The sequence below is a fragment of the Aquarana catesbeiana genome, linkage group LG09 (assembly GCF_042186555.1).
Source record: "Aquarana catesbeiana isolate 2022-GZ linkage group LG09, ASM4218655v1, whole genome shotgun sequence".
NCBI classification, from domain to species: domain Eukaryota; kingdom Metazoa; phylum Chordata; class Amphibia; order Anura; family Ranidae; genus Aquarana; species Aquarana catesbeiana.
Genome location: NC_133332.1, coordinates 316,136,503 through 316,160,483, shown reverse-complemented (window position 1 = coordinate 316,160,483; position 23,981 = coordinate 316,136,503). Strand labels below are relative to the sequence as shown.

The following is a 23,981-nucleotide window of genomic DNA, read 5'->3' as shown; positions in this document are numbered from 1 at the left end:
ACAGCACCTCATATTGTACACACAGCACCCCATATTGTACACACAGCACCCCATATTGTACACACAGCCCCCCATATTGTACACACAGCCCCCCATATTGTACACACAGCCCCCCATATTGTACACACAGCCCCCCATATTGTACACACAGCCCCCCATATTGTACACACAGCACCCCATATTGTACACACATCACCCCATATTGTACACACAGCACCCCATATTGTACACACAGCACCCCATATTGTACACACAGCCCCTCATATTGTACACACAGCCCCCCATATTATACACACAGCACCCCATATTGTACACACAGCACCCCATATTGTACACACAGCACCTCATATTCTACACACAGCCCCCCATATTGTACACACAGCCCCCCATATTGTACACACAGCACCCCATATTGACAGAAAAACACAGAATTGTTGACATTTTTGACAGATTTATTAAAAAAGAAAAACTGAAATATCACATGATCCTAAGTATTCAGACCCTTTGCTGTGACACTCATATATATAACTCAGGTGCTGTCCATTTCTTCTGATCATCCTTGAGATGGTTCTACACCTTCATTTGAGTCCAGCTGTGTTTGATTATACTGATTGGACTTGATTAGGAAAGCCACACACCTGTCTATATAAGACCTTACAGTTCACAGTGCATGTCAGAGCAAATGAGAATCATGAGGTCAAAGGAACTGCCTGAAGAGCTCAGAGACAGAATTGTGGCAAGGCACAGATCTGGCCAAGGTTACGAAAACATTTCTGCTGCACTTAAGGTTCCTAAGAGCACAGTGACCTCCATAATCCTTAAATGGAAGACGTTTGGGATGACCAGAACCCTTCCTAGAGCTGGCCGTCCGGCCAAACTGAGCTATCGGGGGAGAAGAGCCTTGGTGAGAGAGGTAAAGAAGAACCCAAAGATCACTGTGGCTGAGCTCCAGAGATGCAGTCGGGAGATGGGAGAAAGTTGTAGAAAGTCAACCATCACTGCAGCCCTCCACCAGTCGGGGCTTTATGGCAGAGTGGCCCGACGGAAGCCTCTCCTCAGTGCAAGACACATGAAAGCTCGCATGGAGTTTGCTAAAAAACACCTGAAGGACTCCAAGATGGTGAGAAATAAGATTCTCCGGTCTGATGAGACCAAGATAGAACTTTTTGGCCTTAATTCTAAGCGGTATGTGTGGAGAAAACCAGGCACTGCTCATCACCTGTCCAATACAGTCCCAACAGTGAAGCATGGTGGTGGCAGCATCATGCTGTGGGGGTGTTTTTCAGCTGCAGGGACAGGACGACTGGTTGCAATCGAGGGAAAGATGAATGCGGCCAAGTACAGGGATATCCTGGACGAAAACCTTATCCAGAGTGCTCAGGACCTCAGACTGGGCCGAAGGTTTACCTTCCAACAAGACAATGATCCTAAGCACACAGCTAAAATAATGAAGGAGTGGCTTCACAACAACTCCGTGACTGTTCTTGAATGGCCCAGCCAGAGCCCTGACTTAAACCCAATTGAGCATCTCTGGAGAGACCTAAAAATGGCCGTCCACCAACGTTTACCATCCAACCTGACAGAACTGGAGAGGATCTGCAAGGAGGAATGGCAGAGGATCCCCAAATCCAGGTGTGAAAAACTTGTTGCATCTTTCCCAAAAAGACTCATCAAAAGGGGCTTCTACTAAATACTGAGCAAAGGGTCTGAATACTTAGGACCATGTGATATTTCAGTTTTTTCTTTTTTAATAAATCTGCAAAAATGTCAACAATTCTGTGTTTTTCTAACAATATGGGGTGCTGTGTGTACAATATGAGGTGCTGTGTGTACAATATGGGGTGCTGTGTGTACAATATGGGGTGCTGTGTGTACAATATGGGGTGATGTGTGTACAATATGGGGTGCTGTGTGTACAATATGGGGTGCTGTGTGTATAATATGAGGTGCTGTGTGTACAATATGAGGTGCTGTGTGTACAATATGGGGTGCTGTGTGTACAATATGAGGTGTTGTGTGTATAATATGGGGTGCTGTGTGTACAATATGGGGGGCTGTGTGTACAATATGAGGTGCTGTGTGTACAATATGGGGGGCTGTGTGTACAATATGGGGGGCTGTGTGTACAATATGGGGTGCAGTGTGTACATTAATGAGGAAAAAAATGAACTTAAATGATTTTAGCAAATGGCTGCAATATAACAAAGAGTGAAAAATTTAAGGGGGTCTGAATACTTTCCGTCCCCACTGTACATACTCCTGACCACTGCACTCTGCAAGCTTTGCTGTACATTATATACATACTCCCCTCTACTGCACTCTGCAAGCTGTGATGTACGTTATACTCCTGACCACTGCACTCTACAAGCTCTGCTGTACATTACACACCCCTGACCACTGCACTTTGCAAGCTGTGCTGTATATTACTTACTCCTGATCACTGCACTCTGCAAGATTTGCTGTACATTACATACAGTACATACTCCTGACCCCTGTGCTCTGCTATACATTATACTCCTGACCAAATGCTCATTGTCTTACAGTTGCCAGTTGTTAAGTAATCCCCAACTATTTAATGAATTGCTTTTTTTTTATGGTAGGCTTAGTGACCGTTCTAATTTTGTCTATATTCTGTGTGCAGAAAGACATATGTATATATAATGGGGGTGTTTCGTTGTTGTTTCTTTTCAATGCTCCTTTGTCCTGAGGTTTACATGTGTCTGTGAGACTTTCTGGCATATTTTGGGGCTACAAGTACTGTGGCCTATGGGTGTAGTATACACAGAGAGAAGAATCGGGTTCTTTTTGACCATGTCCCTTTTATGCCACAAGCTCCATTTGCCATGGTGCTCTACATGCATGGAGCCATTTCCTTCTTCCAGGTGCCCAAGGGTGCCCCAGGTCTTTCACATTTAGAGGAATGCTCCTGATATAAATACAGTAACATTTTACAATCTACGAGTTCTTTGTTTATAAGAAGAGGTAGAAACTCCTATAAGGTTTTAATTGGTGCCTGTGTCCCTAGTGGGGAGATTTTAACCTCTCTTGGTCCTGATGACCATGGTCTCCAGTATGGAGAACGCTAGGAAATCCTACATTTTTGAGATGTCGCTCCGGGCCTCCTAGGCCATAGAGATGAGTGGAGGCCATCTTTCCTCTGCTAATCTCTGAGGCCAGGAGATGACAAGAAACCTCTTCTGGTGCCACCTGCTTAGGAATGGATATCGCTCCCCCCCCCCCCCACACACACACACTTGGGCCTCTTTCACATGGCGGCAGACTTTACCCCGTCCTTTGAAAAGCCGTGGTGCATGCCTTTCAGAGTTGGTGGTTTGCACATGTTCAGGAGGCGATACTACCGCTACCTGAATACCTGTGGTTTTTTTTTTTCCCCCTGATCTCGAGGGAGATTTTACAGTCGAACTATCGCCCGACACCTGCTTGCCCGGCGTTTGGCATGTGGTTGTGGCGCGGTCCCATTGATTTTAATTGGTGCTTTGGCAGGCCTAATGCAAATGTTTGCCTTGGCCGATGCCACAGCCTTTCATAAACTAACCCATGGGTGTTTCTTCTTCATGTTTCAACATGGGTGCTCAACTTGTGGCCCTCCAGCTGTGGCGGGACTACAAGTCCCATCATGCCTCTACCTTTTGGGAGTCATGCTTGTAACGGTCAGCCTTGCAATGTGTCATGGGACTTGTAGTTCCGCAACAGCTGGAGGGCCACAGGTTGAGCACCCATGTCTTACAAGATCAAGGTGAGCTAGGAGGAGTTGGCAAAATTATATCTAGTACACCTTCTTTTTTTATATGATAACCATGGTTTAGGTGCTGACCCATGGACCTTTTTTTTTTCCTCTCCAGGTACAGATGGTATTCTTTCATGTATTTAAAGAATTATGTATTCTGGTATCAGAAATGGGAATATGGTACGTAGTCTTAATGACGAGTAAGCACACCGAGGCATTATGTAGGGACCTCGGCATCAATCAGGGACAAGACATTATTTTTGCCACAATGGAAACCTAACGCTGTGCACTGAGAAGTCAATCATTATTTGACTCTGAGAACTTGGCAAGCATTGATAATGGTATATTTGTCTTGCTTCTTTGAAATGTTTTAGCACCTGTATGTAATCGCCTTCTGTCAACATTATAATAAAAAAAAAAAAAAAAAAAAAAAGGGTTGGGTAGCATACCAGCCTCTTGAATTTTTCCCACTCCTTCAAGGAAAAGTCTTTTGTCTATGCACTTTAACTGCAGGCCTCTCTTGGACTGCAGGCCAAGCAATGTAGTCTCCACTGCGTGTATCTTTCTTCATTCCTATGTAGAAACTTGCAAAGCTGCTTGCCGTGAACACTGAGAGAGGGCAAGATTGAGGTTGACCCTGAGAGTTCAGGGCAAGGCTGAAGTTGGGCCTGAGAGTAGGGTAAGACAAAGGCCAGTCCTGAGAGTTTAGGGCAAAGCTGAGGTCGGTGCTGGGAGTTTAGGGCAAAGCTGAGGTCAGCCCTGAGAATTTAGGACAAGACTGAGGTTGGCCCTGAGAGTTTAGGACAAGACTGAGGTCAGTCCTGAGAGTTTAGGACAAGACTGAGGTTGGCCTTGCGAGTTTAGGACAAGACTGAGGTTGGCCCTGCGAGTTTAGGACAAGACTGAGGTCAGTTCTGAGAGTTTGGAACAAGACTGAGGTCAATTCTGAGAGTTTGGAACAAGACTGAGGTCAATTCTGAGAGATTGGAACAAGACTGAGGTCAGTTTTGAGAGTTTGGAACAAGACCGAGGTCAGTTCTGAGAGTTTGGAACAAGACCGAGGTCAGTTCTGAGAGTTTGGAACAAGACCGAGGTCAGTTCTGAGAGTTTGGAACAAGACTGAGGTCAGTTCTGAGAGTTTGGAACAAGACCGAGGTCAGTTCTGAGAGTTTGGAACAAGACCGAGGTCAGTTCTGAGAGTTTGGAACAAGACCGAGGTCAGTTCTGAGAGTTTGGAACAAGACCGAGGTCAGTTCTGAGAGTTTGGAACAAGACCGAGGTCAGTTCTGAGAGTTTGGAACAAGACCGAGGTCAGTTCTGAGAGTTTGGAACAAGACTGAGGTCAGTTCTGAGAGTTTGGAACAAGACCGAGGTCAGTTCTGAGAGTTTGGAACAAGACCGAGGTCAGTTCTGAGAGTTTGGAACAAGACTGAGGTCAGTTCTGAGAGTTTGGAACAAGACCGAGGTCAGTTCTGAGAGTTTGGAACAAGACCGAGGTCAGTTCTGAGAGTTTGGAACAAGACCGAGGTCAGTTCTGAGAGTTTGGAACAAGACTGAGGTCAGTTCTGAGAGTTTGGAACAAGACCGAGGTCAGTTCTGAGAGTTTGGAACAAGACCGAGGTCAGTTCTGAGAGTTTGGAACAAGACCGAGGTCAGTTCTGAGAGTTTGGAACAAGACCAAGGTCAGTTCTGAGAGTTTAGGACAAGGCTGAGCTTGGACCTGGGAGGTTGGGGGAAAGCTGAGGTTGGACCTTAGAGCTCAGGACGAGATTTAGCTTGGACTTTAGCCTTCTGGGCAAGACTGTGGTGGGACCTTAGAGTTTTGGGCCTTAAGCCAGTAGATAACTGAACCTGCCTATGTCCTCCTAAAACAGGGTTTTCATTTTTTTTGTGGACTTTTTCATCTATTTGTCTGTAGATTTGGTAGCTTAAAGCAAGAAGAAAAAACGAAAAAACCCCCCCAAAAAACACTTATTTTGATTTCAACGTATCTTCTTTGTATAATATATATGAAGCGTTCTCTGTGCTGCCACTAACTTGATCCTACCCCTTTGCTAGTGGTGACAGTAAATCTGTGTGGTGGCATGAAAATGCTGTTGATGAAATTGTAATTATTGTGAATTATATTTGTCATTGTGAGTATAATAAAACTTTAAAAATATAATAATTAAAAAAAAAAATGTTTTTGCAACTTATTATTACATCTGTTTGGTTGCAAGCTTAAACTAGTTACACCAAAATTACACTTTTTTTTTTTTTTAATTACGGTATATTATATTATATTGTGGTAATACTGGAGCTAACGACGATCACAGAGTAGAGATGTAGTTTTGGTATCTACTTCAGTGATTTTTCCAGCTGCCAGTGTCATTGCCCAGGCATGGTATATACCAGTGATGGTGAACCTTGGCACCCCCAGATGTTTTGTAACTACATTTCCCATGATGCTCATGCACTCTGCGTTGTAGTTGAGCAACCTTTTGAAATGTAGTTCCAAAACATCTGGGGTGCCAAGGTTCACCATCACTGGTATATACTATACAATGGTCCAGCTTGGATCAATGTAACTATGTATAAAATGTCCATACCTGGAGTTCTTCAAGTATCTCGGAGCCTGGATATGCTGCTTGCCATCTGTTTCCTTTGGAGAGTCAAGTGATGAAAAGGTAAGTTAGTAATCAAGTGCCATCTCCCGGGGGTGGAGGTGAGATTGCCGTATAAACCAATCTGTTGCAAGAGAGACCATTTCCCACCTACCGGGGTGGAAAGTGCAACCAAAAAGGACCCCCCCCAAGCAAAGATGACTGAAGGCCAATGATGGAAGACCCTCAAAATGATACACGAATAACCGAATCCCCTACCTCAGTGGTTCTCAACCCTTTCCTCAAATACCCCCAACAGGTCATGTTTTGGGAATTTCTCTTAGATAAAATAGATGTCCAAAAGACCAAGCCATTGACTCCAATTTTAAGCACCTGTGTAAGATAAAAGGAAACCTGCAAACATGGCCTGTTGGGGGTACTTGAGGACGAGGTTGAGGACCACTGCCCTACCCAACATCTTCTCTCACATGGAGAATTAATACACCAGAAATGATTGGTTTAAACCCCCGCTTTATTTGCTGCACATCTTCCTTTATATAGGTTTTCGGGATTCGAAAATCCAACAATTTGGAAATCGGAAAGATAGGCGTGGTGCCGTGAAACACCTTTTGGTGGATAAATAATACAAGATTCATAGAGATCAGACCAAAAAGAGGGTCAAATGAGGACACACAGAGGGACAATCCTACAATCCAAGAACAGGCGGGAACTGTGTTATACCCAATATCAATTATTCTGATACATATTACAGTTGCCTTGAAAAAGTATTCATACCCCTTTGATTTTTTCCACATTTTGTCATGTTACAACCAAAAACGTAAATGTGTTTTATTGGGATTTTATGTGATAGACCAACACAAAGTGGCTCATAATTGTGAAGTGGAAGGAAAATGATAAATGATACAAATAAATATGTGAAAAGTGTGTGTGTGGGGGGGGCATTTGTATTCGGCCCCCTTTAGACCTCATACACACTCTTAGATTTTCTGCTGATTTTTGTCTTCAGATTTACCAAAACCATGTAGTACAAGGGTCTACCTCATTGCATACAAATTGAAACTCTTAAAGTGGTGTTCCGGCCGAAATTATACTTTTAAAATAAAAATACCCCTATAATACACAAGCTTAATGTATTCTAGTAAAGTTAGTCTGTAAACTAAGGTCTGTTTTGTTAGTTTATATCAGTAGTTTGTTATTGTATAAACTTCCAGCAGGCCGTGGCCATCTTAAGTGTGGGCATCTGAAGCCAGACTGTATTTCTTCCTGGATCTCATCCTTGCAGATCTCGCACATGCTCAGTGCAGCATAAGCGGTGTAATAGGTTTCAGGTCAGGTTTCCATAGCAACGGCAGTTGCAGAGGAAGTTTCCACCCCTTCCCAGAAGGCTTTGCAAACAGGAAATGATGCGATGGGCCGCGGCCAGGGAGGAGGAAGTGAAAACTGAATACAGCAGATATACAGTAGGTGCTGAGAAAAAAAATGTAAAATATCCAATTCGTTTACACTGCACAGTTTAGTGAGGGATGCTGAAGAGTTGTAAAAGTGGGTGGAACTTCACTTTAAGGTTTGACCTCATATATCTGGTTTTGGTAAATCTGAAGACGAAAATCTGAAGAAAATCTAATAGGGGTATCAGAGTAAGACCCCATACACACTAACTAAAATCTAGTGGAACCAATTACCTTCAGAAGTCACCTAATTAGTAAATTAGTCCCCCTGTGTGTAATATACTATATCCTTTATAAATCATTCTTTTATCCATTATAAATAATTTTATACCTGTTATATCCTTTATAAATGATTATTCTATATATGGTATCATTTATAATTCATTTCTATATCATTATATTCATTAGAAATAATTTTTACATGAATTATAAATAATTTTTTACATATTATGTACTTTATAAATCATTTTTAAACATATTATAACCTTTTAAAACGTCTTGTATAAACAGTATATATTATCCCAATTACAGGAATGATTTGTAAAGGATAATGTTATAATGAGTATAGAAATGATTTATAATGGATAGAAGAATGACTTATAAAGGATATATGATGTATAGGAATGATTTATACAGGAGAGATGATTCTTGGACCCTCCTGTCCTGTACAAGAGATGGAGCTTCCCCCCATCCCTGTCCCCCTCCACCCTCTCTGTCCTTCCTGACGCTTTGTCAATAAAGTTTTATTGAGAGGACGGCGGATGTTTACATCCCATGGCGCCGGTCGGCGCGTCACGTGATTGCGGCGCCCGGCGTCACTTCCGGCGCGGATCCGTCCATGGCCTGGATCCGGGAGGTGAGGAGCCCGGGGTGTCGGGACGTTTGGGGGAGGGTGTCGGGACGGGACGGGGGGCCCCCGGTGTATACTGTCTCCCCGGGAAGGCTCCGTACTGCTCGGAGTGCAGCGGCAGGCCTCAGCCGGGCCCGGGGCCCCTGTCAGTCGGTGTGTTGGGGGGGGTGACAGGGTGTCTCCTCATCACTCAGGAGCCCCTCCACCCCTCAGGCGGGTATTATGGTGTGCTATGGCTCTGTGTGGTGTTTATAAAGTCACCTGTTGTCACCTCTCTCTCTTTTCTTTCCTTGGTGCTGCTGATCTCCTGCACCCTGTTTGCAGCCACTTCCTCTGCCTCCATGGACATCCCATAATAGGCCTCAGTGACAGCAGCTCACCTGTTGCATGCAAAAAAAAACCCCACGGTTGTTGCTCGCTGTTTGGCCGCCGTTTGCGTTTCCGGAAAATGACCTACAAACGCGTGTTGCGCCATTATGTCATCGGCGGCGTCACAAATGCGCTGCCAAACACGGGTGCAGGGGCGACCGGCTGTCATTTAGGAGAACGCGCGGTAAAAAAAAACCCCGCACCACGCGGGTGTGAACGGGCCCTCAGCGCGCGCTTTGTGAGCGTGTGCAAAGCTGTGTGCGCATGTGCGGTGCACTGGTGCGCTGATGGCGTTCTTTGTATAATACTACGCGGGGGCGTCACATTTTTTGGCGTGACGCGCCGTAATTAGGGAGGAGCTTGGGGGTCAGCTTTCAGTGTCAGGCCAGTGGGATGCGGCCAGAGGTTTCCCCCACCCCCCTCAGCTTCAGGTACGCAAAGGAGGCGAGGCCATTGGTGACGTCATGTAGCCATGTGACCGTAGGGGATATTTGATGACGACGTGGACCGAATGTAGCTACGTGACCGTATTAAGTCAGTGATGTCATGAGCATCCCCACCCCCCCCCGAAAAGCATTTGATTGGCCCAAAATATGACAGCTTTATCTTGGGGGGGGGTCAGTGTCAGGCCAATAGGATGTGGCCAGAGGATTTCCCGCCCCCCTCAGCTGCACGTACACAAAGGGGGGCGGGGATATTGATGACATCATGTAGCCATGTTGACCGTATTGGGTCAATGATGTCATGAACGTCCCCGCCCCCTTTGTGTACGTGCAGCTCAGGGGGGCGGGGGAATGACAACTTTAGCTTGGGGGTCAGTGTCAGGCCAATGGGATCCGGCCAGAGGATTCCCCCGCCCCCCTCAGCTGCCCGTACGCAAAGGGGGCGGGGATATTGATGATGTCGTGTAGCCATGTGACCGTATTAGGTTGATGATGTCATGAACATCCCCGCCCCCTTTGTGTAGGGGCAGCTGAGGGGGGCGGGGGAATCCTCTGGCTGCATTCCCATTGGCCTGACACTGACAGCTGACCCCCAAGCCAAAGCTGTCATTTTTGGGCCAATCAGCTGCTTTTGGGGGGGGGGATGACATCACTGACTTAATACGGTCACGTGGCTACATTAGGTCCATGTCGTCATCAATATCCCCGCCCACCTTGTGTAGGTGCAGCTGAGGGGGGCGGGGGAACGACAACTTTAGCTTGGGGGGTCAGATGTCAGTGTCAGGCCAATGGGATGCGGCCAGAGGATTCCCCGCCCCCCTCAACTGCATGTCCACAAAGGGGCGGGGATATTGATGACATCATGGGCCTAATGTAGCCACATGACCATATTAGGTCAATGATGTCATGAACATCCCCGCCCCCTTCATGTGCCTGGGGGTGGGGGAGTGACAACTTTAGCTTGGGGGGGGTCAGCTGTCAGGCCAATGGGATGCAGCCAGACGATTTCCCCGCCCCCTCAGCTGCCCCTCAGCTGCACCTTGTGTAGGGGCAGCTGAGGGGGCGGGGAATGTCCCAGATGCAGCTGATTGGCCCAGGAATTACAGCTTTGGCAGCTTTGGGTCAGCTGTCCAATGAGCTGCGGCCAGAGGATTACCCACCTAGCAGCACGTGACCATATTAGGTCAATGATGTCATGAGCATCCCCCCCCCATTTTGTGTACAGGCAGCTGAGGGGGAATCCTCTGGCTGTATCCCATTGGCCTGACGTTGACAGCTGACCTCAAGCTTGGGGGGGGGGGGATGACCCAGATGCGGCTGATTGGCCCAGGAATAAAAGCTTGGGGTCAGCTGTCCAATGAGCTGTGGCGGAGGATTCCCTGCCCAGCAGCTGGACATGCACAGAGGAGGCTGGCATGTTAATGACATCATGGACATTATGTAGCTACATGACCATATTAGGTCAATGATGTCATGAGCATCTCCGCCCCCTTTGTATACGTGCAGCTGAGGGGGCGGGGAATGACTGCTTTAGCTTGGGGTCAGAGTCAGACCAATGGGATGCGGCCAGAGGGTTCCCCGCCCCCTCAGCTGTACGTCCACAAAGGGGTGAGGATATTGATGACATCATGGGCCTAATGTAGCCACGTGACCATATTAGGTCAATGATGTTGTGAGCATCTCCGCCCCCTTTGTGTAGGTGCAGCTGAGGGGGCGGGAAATGTCTCAGACGCCCTCTTGCTGTCCTAGGGTGGGGGCGCCCGCTTGCTGTCCTAGGGTGAGGGCGCCCGCTTGCTGTCCTAGGGTGAGGGCGCCCGCTTGCTGTTCTAGGGTGGGGGCGCCCGCTTGCTGTCCTAGGGTGAGGGCGCCCGCTTGCTGTCCTAGGGTGAGGGCGCCCGCTTGCTGTCCTAGGGTGAGGGCGCCCGCTTGCTGTTCTAGGGTGAGGGCGCCCGCTTGCTGTCCTAGGGTGAGGGCGCCCGCTTGCTGTCCTAGGGTGAGGGCGCCCGCTTGCTGTCCTAGGGTGAGGGCGCCCTCTTGCTGTTCTAGGGTGAGGGCGCCCTCTTGCTGTTCTGGGGGGGGGGGCGCCCGCTTGCTGTTCTAGGGGGGGGGGGCGCCCGCTTGCTGTTCTGGGGGGGGGGGGCGCTCGCTTGCTGTTCTAGGGGGAGGGCGCTCGCTTGCTGTTCTAGGGGAGGGGCGCCCGCTTGCTGTTCTAGGGTGAGGGCGCCCCTTTTCTGTACAGGGTGATGGCACTTGCTTGCTGTTCTAGGGTGAGGGCGCCCGCTTGCCGTCCTAGGGTGAGGGCGCTTGCTTGCTGTTCTAGGGTGGGGGCGCCCGCTTGCTGTTCTAGGGTGGGGGCGCCCGCTTGCTGTTCTAGGGTGAGGGCGCCCGCTTGCTGTTCTAGGGTGGGGCCGCCCGCTTGCTGTCTTAGGGTGAGGTCGCCCGCTTGCTGTCTTAGGGTGAGGTCGCCCGCTTGCTGTTCTAGGGTGAGGGCGCTTGCTTGCTGTTCTAGGGTGAGGGCGCTTGCTTGCTGTTCTAGGGTGAGGGCGCCCGCTTGCTGTCCTAGGGTGGGGGCGCCCGCTTGCTGTTCTAGGGTGAGGGCGTCCGCTTGCTGTTCTAGGGTGAGGGCGCCCGCTTGCTGTTCTAGGGTGAGGGCGCCCGCTTGCTGTTCTAGGGTGAGGGCGCCCGCTTGCTGTTCTAGGGTGAGGGCGCCCGCTTGCTGTTCTAGGGTGAGGGCGCTTGCTTGCTGTTCTAGGGTGAGGGCGCTTGCTTGCTGTTCTAGGGTGAGGGCGCCCGCTTGCTGTCCTAGGGTGGGGGCGCCCGCTTGCTGTTCTAGGGTGAGGGCGTCCGCTTGCTGTTCTAGGGTGAGGGCGCCCGCTTGCTGTTCTAGGGTGAGGGCGCCCGCTTGCTGTTCTAGGGTGGGGGCGCCCGCTTGCTGTTCTAGGGTGAGGGCGTCCGCTTGCTGTTCTAGGGTGAGGGCGCCCGCTTGCTGTTCTAGGGTGAGGGCGCCCGCTTGCTGTTCTAGGGTGAGGGCGCCCGCTTGCTGTTCTAGGGTGAGGGCGCCCGCTTGCTGTTCTAGGGTGAGGGCGCCCGCTTGCTGTTCTAGGGTGAGGGCGCCCGCTTGCTGTTCTAGGGTGAGGGCGCCCGCTTGCTGTTCTAGGGTGAGGGCGTCCGCTTGCTGTTCTAGGGTGAGGGCGCCCGCTTGCTGTTCTAGGGTGAGGGCGCCCGCTTGCTGTTCTAGGGTGAGGGCGCCCGCTTGCTGTTCTAGGGTGAGGGCGCCCGCTTGCTGTTCTAGGGTGAGGGCGTCCGCTTGCTGTTCTAGGGTGAGGGCGTCCGCTTGCTGTTCTAGGGTGAGGGCGCCCGCTTGCTGTTCTAGGGTGATATCAATCACTTTTTGCTGGGAGATGGCGCTCGCTTTCTGTTGTCGGGCGATGGCGCTTGCTTCCTGTTGGGCGATGGCGATGGCTTCCTGTTGGGCGATATCAATCGCTTTTTGCTGGGCGATGGCGCTCACCTCTTATAGGGTGACAAGGACCTTCGTGGCTCTGCTGTGATTGGAGCATTTGAACCTGTTTACTGCCTGAGCTGTTTTGCATTTTATTAATTCTTCAATGTTTACATGTAAACAAAAAGTGCCAGAAAAACCATTGCGCAAATACTGCATATAAAAATATTCAACACCAACCATTTTGTTCTCTAGGGTCTCTTCTTATAAAAAATGTTTGGGGGTTCTAAGTAATTTTGTAGCAAAAAAAATGCAGATTTTTTAAAACGTAAACAAAGTGTCAGAATTGGCGCGGTCGCACCTTGTTCCTGCCGACGGACACTTGGGCGACCGGGAGCTTTTGGATCATGTGACCACTGTGACAGCCAATCACAGCGAATGACCGCCTCTGCCTCCCGGCATTTAGAAGCTCTGAACCCCGCCCCCCAGGTGGACTTCATATGACGTCCTGGACTTTGAGTGGAGATATCTGGACGGGGAGTGCGGCTACATGCAATCATCCAGATATCTTTTTTTATTTACCGTATTTATTTTTTTTCAGTCAGCGATTCATTATAGTGTAAAAGCCATCATAGCGGCTATTTAGCCACTGGATGGCTTTTACAGGCAGCGGGAGGGGACATTCCCCCCCTTTTCGTGCGATCGGGGAGCCGGAGAATGGCAACGGCACCAGTGCCGGTTTACCATAGAGCTGGCTGTGGACCAGATGGTCCCCGGCCTTCTCTATGACCCTCAGACGCCAGAAGCGACGTCGTGACATCACTTCTCCTGCTGGCAGATGTAAACATTGCCTTTTTTTTTTTTTTTTTTTGCTGGAAAGCCTGAAATCCGATTTTTTATTTTTTTATTTTTACATTTATTTATTTATTCATTTTTAAATCTCAGGCTTTGCAGCCTAAAGAGAGTTGGGGATTTATAGACACCCCCCCCCCCCCCCCCAGATCTCACTGTAAAGAGGACCTGTCACACACAATTCCTATTACAAGGTTATGATTACATTTCTTATAATCGGAATAAAAGTGATGAAAAAATTAAAGAGAAACTAAAGAAGAGAAAAAAAAATTAAAGAGAAACTGTAAAATTAAAAATAAAATAATGCACCCCGATCCCCATATTCCTATTACAATGTTTGTTCATTTCTTGTAATTGGAATAAAAGTGATAAAAAAAAAATTAAAAAAAATAAAGGGACAGTGTAAAAAAAAAAAAAAAAATTAAATAAAATGAACAATAAAAAAAAAAAAAAATGTTTCTTTTAAAGCGACCCCCCCCCCCCATCCCCCCCCTCGTGCTCGCGTGCAGAAGCGAACGTTATAGGTAAACGGCGTTCAAACCACATTTGAGGTTTCTCCGCGATCCTTAGAATGAGAGCAACAATTCTAGCGCTAGACCTCCACTGTAACTCTAAACTGGTAACCTATAAAAATGTTTAACCTCTTCAGCCCCGGAAGATTTTACACCCTCTTCCTGATCAGAGCACTTTTTACATTTCGGCACTGCGTCGCTTTAACTGACAATTGCGCGGTCGTGCGACGTTGTACCCAAACCAAATTTGCATTATTTTTTTTTTCCCCCCACCAATAGAACTTTTTTTTGGTGGTATTTCATCAACTCTGCGATTTTTATTTTTTGCACTATAAACAAAAAAATATTTTGAAAAAAAAAACTATTTTTTTTTTTACTTTCTGCTATAATAAATATCCCCCCCCCAAAAAATATATAAAAAAACTAATTTCTTCCTCAGTTTAGGCCGATATGTATTCTTCTATATATTTTTGGTATAAAAAAAAAAAAAATCGCAATCAACGTATATTGATTGGTTTGCGCAAAAGTTATCGTGTCTACAAAATAGGGGATAGATTTATGACATTTTTATTATATATATATATATATATATATATATATATATATATATATATATATATATATATATATATATATATGAAATATTGGCCACACCTAATGTTTTTTCTATCTCTCTGATGGGTTTGTTTTGTTTTTTTCAGCCTAATGATGGCTTCACTGATAGTGACAGCTCTTTGGATCTCATATTGAGAGTTGACAGCAACAGATTCCAAATGCAAATAGCACACTTGAAATGAACTCTGGACCTTTTATCTGCTCCTTGTAAATGGGATAATGAGGGAATAACACACAGCTGGCCATGGAACAGCTGAGCAGCCAATTGTCCCATTACTTTTGGTCCCTTAAAAAGTGGGAGGCACATATACAAACTGTTGTAATTCCTACACCATTCACATGGGAGGAGTCTGTGATACTTGTGTACATGGGAGGAGCCTGTGATACTTGTGTACATGGGAGGAGCCTGTGATACTTGTGTACATGGGAGGAGCCTGTGATACTTGTGTACATGGGAGGAGCCTGTGATACTTGTGTGCATGGGAAGAGCCTGTGATACTTATGTGCATGGGAGGAGCCTGTGATACTTATGTATATGGGAGGAGCCTGTGATACTTATGTATATGGGAGGAGCCTGTGATACTTATGTGCATGGGAGGAGTCTGTGATACTTATGTGCATGGGAGGAGCCTGTGATACTTATGTACATGGGAGGAGTCTGTGATACTTATGTATATGGGAGGAGCCTGTGATACTTATGTGCATGGGAGGAGTCTGTGATACTTATGTGCATGGGAGGAGCCTGTAAAACTTATGGACATGGGAGGAGTCTGTGATATTCATGGACATAGGAGGAGTCTGTGATACTTGTGTACATGGGAGGAGCCTGTGATACTTGTGTACATGGGAGGAGCCTGTGATACTTGTGTACATGGGAGGAGCCTGTGATACTTGTGTACATGGGAGGAGCCTGTGATACTTGTGTACATGGGAGGAGCCTGTGATACTTGTGTACATGGGAGGAGCCTGTGATACTTGTGTACATGGGAGGAGCCTGTGATACTTGTGTACATGGGAGGAGCCTGTGATACTTGTGTACATGGGAGGAGCCTGTGATACTTATGTACATGGGAGGAGCCTGTGATACTTATGTGCATGGGAGGAGCCTGTGATACTTGTGTACATGGGAGGAGCCTGTGATACTTGTGTACATGGGAAGAGCCTGTGATACTTATGGACATGGGAGGAGCCTGTAAAACTTATGGACATGGGAGGAGTCTGTGATATTCATGGACATAGGAGGAGTCTGTGATACTTATGTACATGGGAGGAGCCTGTTATACGTGTGTACATGGGAGGAGTCTATGATACTTATGTACATGGGAGGAGCCTGTGATACTTGTGTACATGGGAGGAGCCTGTGATACTTGTATACATGGGAGGAGCCTGTGATACTTGTGTACATGGGAGGAGCCTGTGATACTTGTGTACATGGGAGGAGCCTGTGATACTTGTGTACATGGGAGGAGCCTGTGATACTTGTGTACATGGGATGTTTTTCCTTTTTTATTTTTATTACATTTTCAAAGATTTCTAACAAACTTCTCTCCCGTTGTCATTATGGGGGATTGTTTGTAGGGTTTTGAGGAAAATAATGAATTGAATCCATTTTGGAATAAGACTTTAACATAACAAAATGTGGAAAAAGTGAAGCGCTGTGAATACTTTCCGGATGCTCTGTATAATTGATCAGGGTCTCTTTAATCCAGATTTGTTTCTGTAGCCTTGTGTGATGTCTAACAGAATCCTTTGTTCTTCTTTATTTACGTCTTCTCAGTTTTCACGCTGGATTTCCCTTATCTCTTCCCTCTGTAAGGCTTCTCTTGTTCATTTTGCCTGTTGGCAAAATATATATATTTGCCCCAATGAGAATACACTTGGCTGTTGTTTTCTTAGTTCACGGATTAGGGGTCATGGCCCGGCCCACCCATAAATCATGTGTTCTTGACACACAACAAGACTTTCATTGATGACACGCCTCATCATTTCAGATTTTGGTTTCTTCCAGTTCTGACTTGTCCCAGATCCAGATTAAAATGTTAGCGCCCCCTTCTGTTTACATCATACACTCCATTGAGGCCACGTTCGGATCTCACGATTTGAAAACGTGGGCAAAGTCCCTGCAATTCTGCCGGTGATTCCAAATTGTGGCAGGTTGCGCGTTTGGGTGACAGTATTTAAAGAAAAAAAAAAAAAAATTATGGCACCCCCAAACGCGAAATCGCGTTTGTCACAATACAGAAGCGCGAAGCAACTGCGGCAAAAACATACCTTTAAAAATTGCACTAAGCGTGTCGCACCAAAAAAGGAGCTTCTTTTGGGTGACAAACGTCGTTCTGCCAAAAAAAAAAAAAAAACCTGGTTGATCCCGCTGCTCTCTATCTTCCCCCTTTCTGTCCATGTCCCCAATTCAGTTGGGGATTTTGCTGTGTTGGCAACTCTGCACATGCTCAGTTTTTAATTAATAAGTAAATGGTGTATTCCACGCTGTTCATCCTCAGTCACTGCGGGATCCTTTTTTTTTCTGTATTCTGCAAAAATCCTGGTTGATCCTGCTGCTCTCTATCTCCCCCTTTCTGTCTATGTCCCCACTGCAGCTGGGAAAATTGCAGGGCAGTGTTGGCAGCTCTGCACATGCTCAGTATTCAGTGAGTTTCTATGCTGAGCATTTCCTCCCTATCACATCTGAGCAGTCCATGTGACTATAGAGGAGTGATGGCACCCCCCAGATGTTTTGGAACTACATTTCCCATGATGCTCATACACTCTGCAGTATAGATGAGAATCATGGGAAATGTAGTTCCAGAACATCTGGAGGGGTGCCAAGGTTTGCCATCACTGCTATAGTCACACATGTGGGCATATACACAATGACAGTCCCACCCCTCCCTCCTCTTTCATGCCCACTAACCAGCTAAACACATTGGGGGGGAGGGCAGGATATTAAATGTAGATTGATGGAGGCTTCACCTCCCTCTTATTCTAAGACACAGGCTGGAGGGGGCGTGACACATCATGTGACTGGCAGAAATCCGCCCACATCATGTTATTGCAAAAAAATAATACAGATTTAATTTCAAATATATATTTGTATGATGATTAGATACAGTTTGATATTAAATATTTTTACTCTGTATTAGAAAGGCTGTTTTTTTATTTATTTTTTTTATCGTGAACATGTGACCAGCAGCAGAGGACTAGAAGCTCCTCCTGCTTTTGTTTCCCTGCAGACAGGCTGGGAGAGAGCCGGGTCATGTGACAGCTGGATATCCATTAGGAAAAAGGGACTTTGATTTCTTTTTTTTTTTGATTATTAAAATAATGACAGCGCCGTCATCCACATACAGAAAAAGATTACTTGACAAATCTCCTTTCATATTGTGAGCACTTCCTGTCTGCTGGCTGTCTCTTTCCACAACTTCCTGGATTCCCTGCATGCTTTGCAGCTTCTAAGGACTACATATCCCATGGTACTTTGCTGCCTGGAGGCAGTGCTTCCGGTACTGACTCATGTTGTGAGTACTGCCTGTCTGCTGGCCGTCTCTGGCTATGGGGGACAGGAAGTGAAGGGAAATCTCCTCAAAGGGACACACATAGGGGGAAAAAAATGGACGGGTTCTAACCCTCCCTTACTTCATCCATAATGGGGGGGGGGGGGGTTTGCCAATGGTTCTACTTTAATCCCAGGTGAAGGGGGATTTTTTTTGTGAAACCATCAAGGACTTTGGACTTTAGTTTGCCAATTTGTTATGCAACTCCTAAGATAAGGCGAGCTAGTCATGTTTGTCTTCTGTAAGATAAGGAACATTAAATCTACAAACATACAGCATTCTGGATCCTAGATTGTTGACCTTAAAGGATAAGTTCACCTTTGGTAACATGTTATACTGTATGTAACACTCCTGGTTAGGGTGTAATGTGTAGCATGTTAGAGGACCTGCCTGCGCCCTTCTGATCCCCTTTTATGATAATGAAAGGGGGATCTTCTTTCTGCACCCGCTGTCACAATTTAAAAAGAGCATGGCCGCGCGGGGCTCCGCCCACATGGCCACATCATTCATTCACAGTGATCTGTGAATGAATGAACTACAGCTACCATCTTCCACTGCGGCTGACGGCTGGTAGTTCACAAGGAACTGCGATGGTGCTTGTGAGTTCGCTGATTCTTCTTGCACTCCATTTACTGTCTGCCCGTATGGGAGATATAGATGTACAGGAGATATGGAGGTGCGGGAGGTATGGAGGGTGCGGGAGGTACAGGAAATACAGGAGGTATGGGGGGTACGGGAGGTATAGGGGGTATGGAAGTACAGGAGGTATGGAGGGTGCTGGAGTTATGGAGGGTATGGGAGATACTGGCAGTATGGAGGGTATGGAGAAAAGAAGGTATGGAGGGTGCGGGAGGTATGGTGGGTGTGGGAGGGTATGAAAGTACAGGCGGTACTTGAGGAATGGAGGTACGAGGTATGGGAAGTACAGGAGGTATGGAGGATATGGGAGGTACTGGCGGTATGGTGGGTGTGGGAGGTATGGAAGGTGCGGGAGGTACAGGAAATGCAGGAGGTATGGGGGGTACAGAGGGTACGGGAAGTATAGGGGGTATGGAAGTACAGGAGGTATGGAAGGTGCGGGAGGTACAGGAAATACAGGAGGTATGGAGGGTACGGGAGGTATAGGGGGTATGGAAGTACAGGAGTTATGGAGGGTATGGGAGATACTGGCGATATGGAGGGTATGGAGAAGAGAAGGTATGGAGGGTGCGGGAGGTATGGTGGGTGTGGGAGGGTATGAAAGTACAGGCGGTACTTGAGGAATGGAGGTATGGAGGTACGGGAAGTACAGGAGGTATGGAGGATATGGGAGGTACTGGCGGTATGGAGGGTGTGGGAGATACAGGAATTACAGGAGTTATTGAGGGTACGGGAGGTATGGAAGTACAGGAGGTATGGAGGGTGTGGGAGGTATGGAAGGTGCGGGAGGTACAGGAAATACAGGAGGTATGGGGGGTACGGAGGGTACGGGAAGTATAGGGGGGTATGGAAGTACAGGAGGTATGGGGGGTGCGGGAGGTACAGGAAATACAGGAGGTATGGGGGGTACGGGAGGTATAGGGGGTATGGAAGTACAGGAGTTATGGAGGGTATGGGAGATACTGGCGATATGGAGGGTATGGAGAAGAGAAGGTATGGAGGGTGCGGGAGGTATGGAGGGTGTGGGAGGGTATGAAAGTACAGGCGGTACTTGAGGAATGGAGGTACGGGAAGTACAGGAGGTATGGAGGATATGGGAGGTACTGGCAGTATGGAGGGTGCGGGAGGTACTGGCGGTATGGAGGGTATGGAGGCACAGAAGGTATGAAGGGTGTGGGAGGGTATGGAAGTACAGGCAGTACTGGAGGAATGGAGGTACGAGGTATGGGGGGTACAGGAGGTATGGAGTTACGTGGGGGGTGGGGTGGGGGGGATTGGAGGTATGGGATGTTTGGAGGGTACGGGAGGTAGGTTAGGTATGGAGGGGGGGGCGAGTATGGAGATGCAGAGAGTACAGGAGGTATGGAAGTACAGGGGGTATGGGGGGTACGGGAGATATAGGGAGTATGGAAGTACAGGAGGTATGGGAGGTATGGAGGGTATGGGAGGTATGAAGGGTATGGAGGCACAGAAGGTATGGAGGGTGTAGGAGGTATGGAGGTACTGGAGGGTATGGAAGTACAGGCATTACTTGAGGGATGGAGGTATGGAGGTAGGGAAGTACAGTAGGTATGGAGGAGGGTACAGGAGGTATGGAGGTACAGGGATATGGAGGTATAGGATGTTTAGAGGGTACGGGAGGTATGTAAGGTACGGAGGGGGGGGGGGGCGAGTATGGAGGTACAGGAGGTATGGAGGGTGCGGGAGTATGGAAGTACAGGAGGTACGGGAGGTATGGAGGGTGCGGAAGTAATAGGGAGTATGGAAGTACAGAAGGTATGGAGGGTACGGGAGGGTATGGAGGATATGGAAGTACAGAAGGTATGGAGGGTACGGGAGGGTATGGAGGATATGGAAGCACAGAAGGTATGGAGGGTACGGGAGGGTATGGAGGATATGGAAGTACAGAAGGTAGGGAGGGTACGGGAGGGTATGGAGGATATGGAAGTACAGAAGGTATGGAGGGTACGGGAGGGTATGGAAGAACAGGCGGTACTTGAGGAATGGAGGTACGGGAAGTACGGGGGGGGTATGGAGGTATGGGATGTTTGGAGAGTACGGGAGGTATTTGAGGTGCGGAGGTGGGGGGGGGGGGGGGCGAGTATGTAGGTATGGAAGGTACGGGCAGACAGCTATACTGAGATTCTGCAGAAGCCTGACATTGCACCTGTGATCTGCTTGCTGATTGTGGGTGAAATGCTCTGCAGGCTCCAGCGAAAAATTACTGAGCTGCCAAAAAAAGGTGGCGGAGAGCTGAAGTTACTCTCTGCAGAGCTCAATAAGGAGATCTCTGAGAGCTTATTGGAGGGAAGAGACACCTCCCCCCCTCCACACAGCAAACAGGAACAGAGCTTAAGGCTGTGAATCACAGGCTTTGTGCTGGAGATCCCTCCCCTGTCACCTTTTATCTTTTGGTGTCAGGAAACCTTGTCAGAAGTGACTCATGCTGATAGCAGAGGAAGGAAGCAGCAGACAGAAATGACACTTAGTGCTCTGGACTGAGACAAGTACACATGAGGGATGTGCTTTGTTCATATTTCATGTCTGAGACTTTTGATACAGAACAATTTGACACGTTTCGGGGGGGGGGGGGTCCAAAGGGTCCTTCATCAGGGCTTGGTACTGTTGAGTGACGCTTGTAGTGGAATGATAATGGAGAAATGAACGAGTATGATGGTTCCAGATTCCGGGTTAAGCCTCAGGGGACAATTAAAAAACCTGCACGGTGGGTTCTAACCACCCCCCATTCCTCCCCTCCCCCCCCTCCGTCCTGAACTGATAAAAGGAGTTGTGGCTCGAGTTATGTTTTAACCAAACCAAATGTCTCAGACAAGACCGACCACCGATCTTCCATAGTAAGCAGTGGGCTCTCTCCTGTTCTCCACAGGTTCTCTTCCCACCATTGCAGTCCTCGGTCTCTGCCTCCTGTCCTGCATTCCGTGTCACCTCCTTGTATTTGTTAGGACACGTCTCGTGTTTATTTCTCTTATCGGTATTATACATAAAAGCAATAAAACACACCCTGCTACAATGTTTCCTAAATCTTGCAGCGTTCCAGGCGGCGGCGGGGGTGGGTGGGGGGGGGTGGACATGTACATCTACATAAGTCTTCCCGGTCTCTCTTATAGGTTTTTTAACCATTTCTCTTCCCCCTCCAGGGAATCCTTCATGTGTGGCTCTCCCTTCATGAAACATGGATGACAAGGCTTCTGTGGGAAGATCAGCGTGTCCTCCGACTCCGTGTCCACCCTGAACAGCGAAGACTTTGTGCTGGTCTACCAACAAGGGGATGAAATGCATTCTGCAAACAACGGCAGCGATGACGAGAAGCCTGCGCTCAAGGTGAGTGTCTTGTGTCCGTCACTTCAATTTGTTTTTTTTTTGTTTTTTTTTGGGGGGGGGGGGGGCATTACTACGCATTAATTTAAACCGGCCTATCTGGAGTGGGGGGGGTGCCGCCTGAGTTCCACCAGGGGGTGCCGCAACATCCTGGTTGAGAAAGGCCGCGCCCTACGCAAGTTTGTTTCATCAGGTGTCGGACTTCTATACACTTGAGAAAGACATTCCCCCCCCTCCTGATCACATTATCCAAACAATACAACTTTAACCAGAAATATAAATTAACATGAGCTAATTAACTACTGTATATACTCGAGTATAAGTCGTTCCGAGTATAAGTCGAGGCCCTAATTTACCACAAAAAAATGGGAAAAACTTAGTGACTCGAGTATAAGCCTAGGGTGAGAAATGCACAGCTACTGTAAGTGGAAAAGAGGGTCAACAATGCCCATTTGCATGCCTCACTGTGCCCATTTGCAGCCTCACTGTGCCCATTTGCAGCCTCACTGTGCCCATTTGCAGCCATAGGTCCCCCGAACTTCAAACTCAGTAGTTAAGGGTTCCTGGATGCCCCCCTAGCTGCAGCCAAAATTTGGGGTCTCTGAACCCAAAGTGTCCCGAAATGACATTGCTGCAGATGGACACAGTTGACCGAATTTGGGGCCCCGTATCTCGGGGCCACTTAGAGCTAGGAACCCCAAGTTTGATGTGCAAACCCAGTGGAACTAGCACCATTAAATATCCAAAGCTGGGGTTTCTAGCACCAAGTGGCCCCGAGATACAGGGCCCCGAAAATCGGTTCAGAAAATGTCAAGCACTTTTCTGCAGCAGAGAATGACATTTTCCGAACCGAATTTGGGGCCCCGTATCTCGGGGCCACTTGGTGCTAGGAACCCCAACTTTGGATATGTTGTGCTACCACTAGGTTTGCACACCAAATGTGGGGTTCCTAGCACCAAGTGACCCTGAGATACGGGGCCCCAAAATCGGTTCAGAAAATGAATTTTTTTGCTGCAGAAAAGTGCTTGACTCGAGGGGGGGGGCACTTTCAGCACAAAAAAATGTGCTGAAAAACTCAACTTATACTCGAGTATATACGGTAATCATTTAACCAGCTTAGGTGACTTAGAGGTCTCACCATGAATTTCAACCGGGCCTATCTGAAGCGGAGGGAGCGGGCAGCAAACCGGGGGTGCCGCGGCATCCTGGTTGAGAAAGGCCGCGCCCTACTCAAGTGATTGAGCTGGCCTCGCTCCATCAGGTGTCCGACTTATATACACTTGAGAAAGACATTCCCCCCCTCCTGATCACATTACCCAAACAATACAACTTTAACCAGAAACATAAATTAACATGAGCTAATTAACTAATCATCTAACCAGTCTAGGTGACACGGAGATCTGACCATTAATTTAACCCGGCCTATCTGAGAGCCGCAGCCACCTGAGTTCCACCAGGGGGTGCCGCGGCATCCTGGTTGAGAAAGGCCGCGCTCTACGCAAGTGATTGAGCTGGCTTCGCTCCATCAGGTGTCGGGCTTTTATACACTTGAGAAAGACATCCCCCCCCC

The 23,981-nt window shown here is 47.8% G+C and overlaps 1 protein-coding gene across 1 annotated transcript in view; it reads left to right on the top strand.

Annotated features, from left to right (window-relative positions):
* The first annotated feature begins 22,265 nt into the window (after positions 1-22,265).
* RABGAP1 (RAB GTPase activating protein 1) overlaps positions 22,266-23,981 on the top strand; it is a 174,443-nt gene continuing 172,727 nt past the window's right edge. The window contains 2 exon segments of the mRNA XM_073600710.1: positions 22,266-22,281; positions 22,284-22,414. Of these exon segments, the coding sequence (XP_073456811.1) occupies positions 22,266-22,281; positions 22,284-22,414 (147 nt within the window).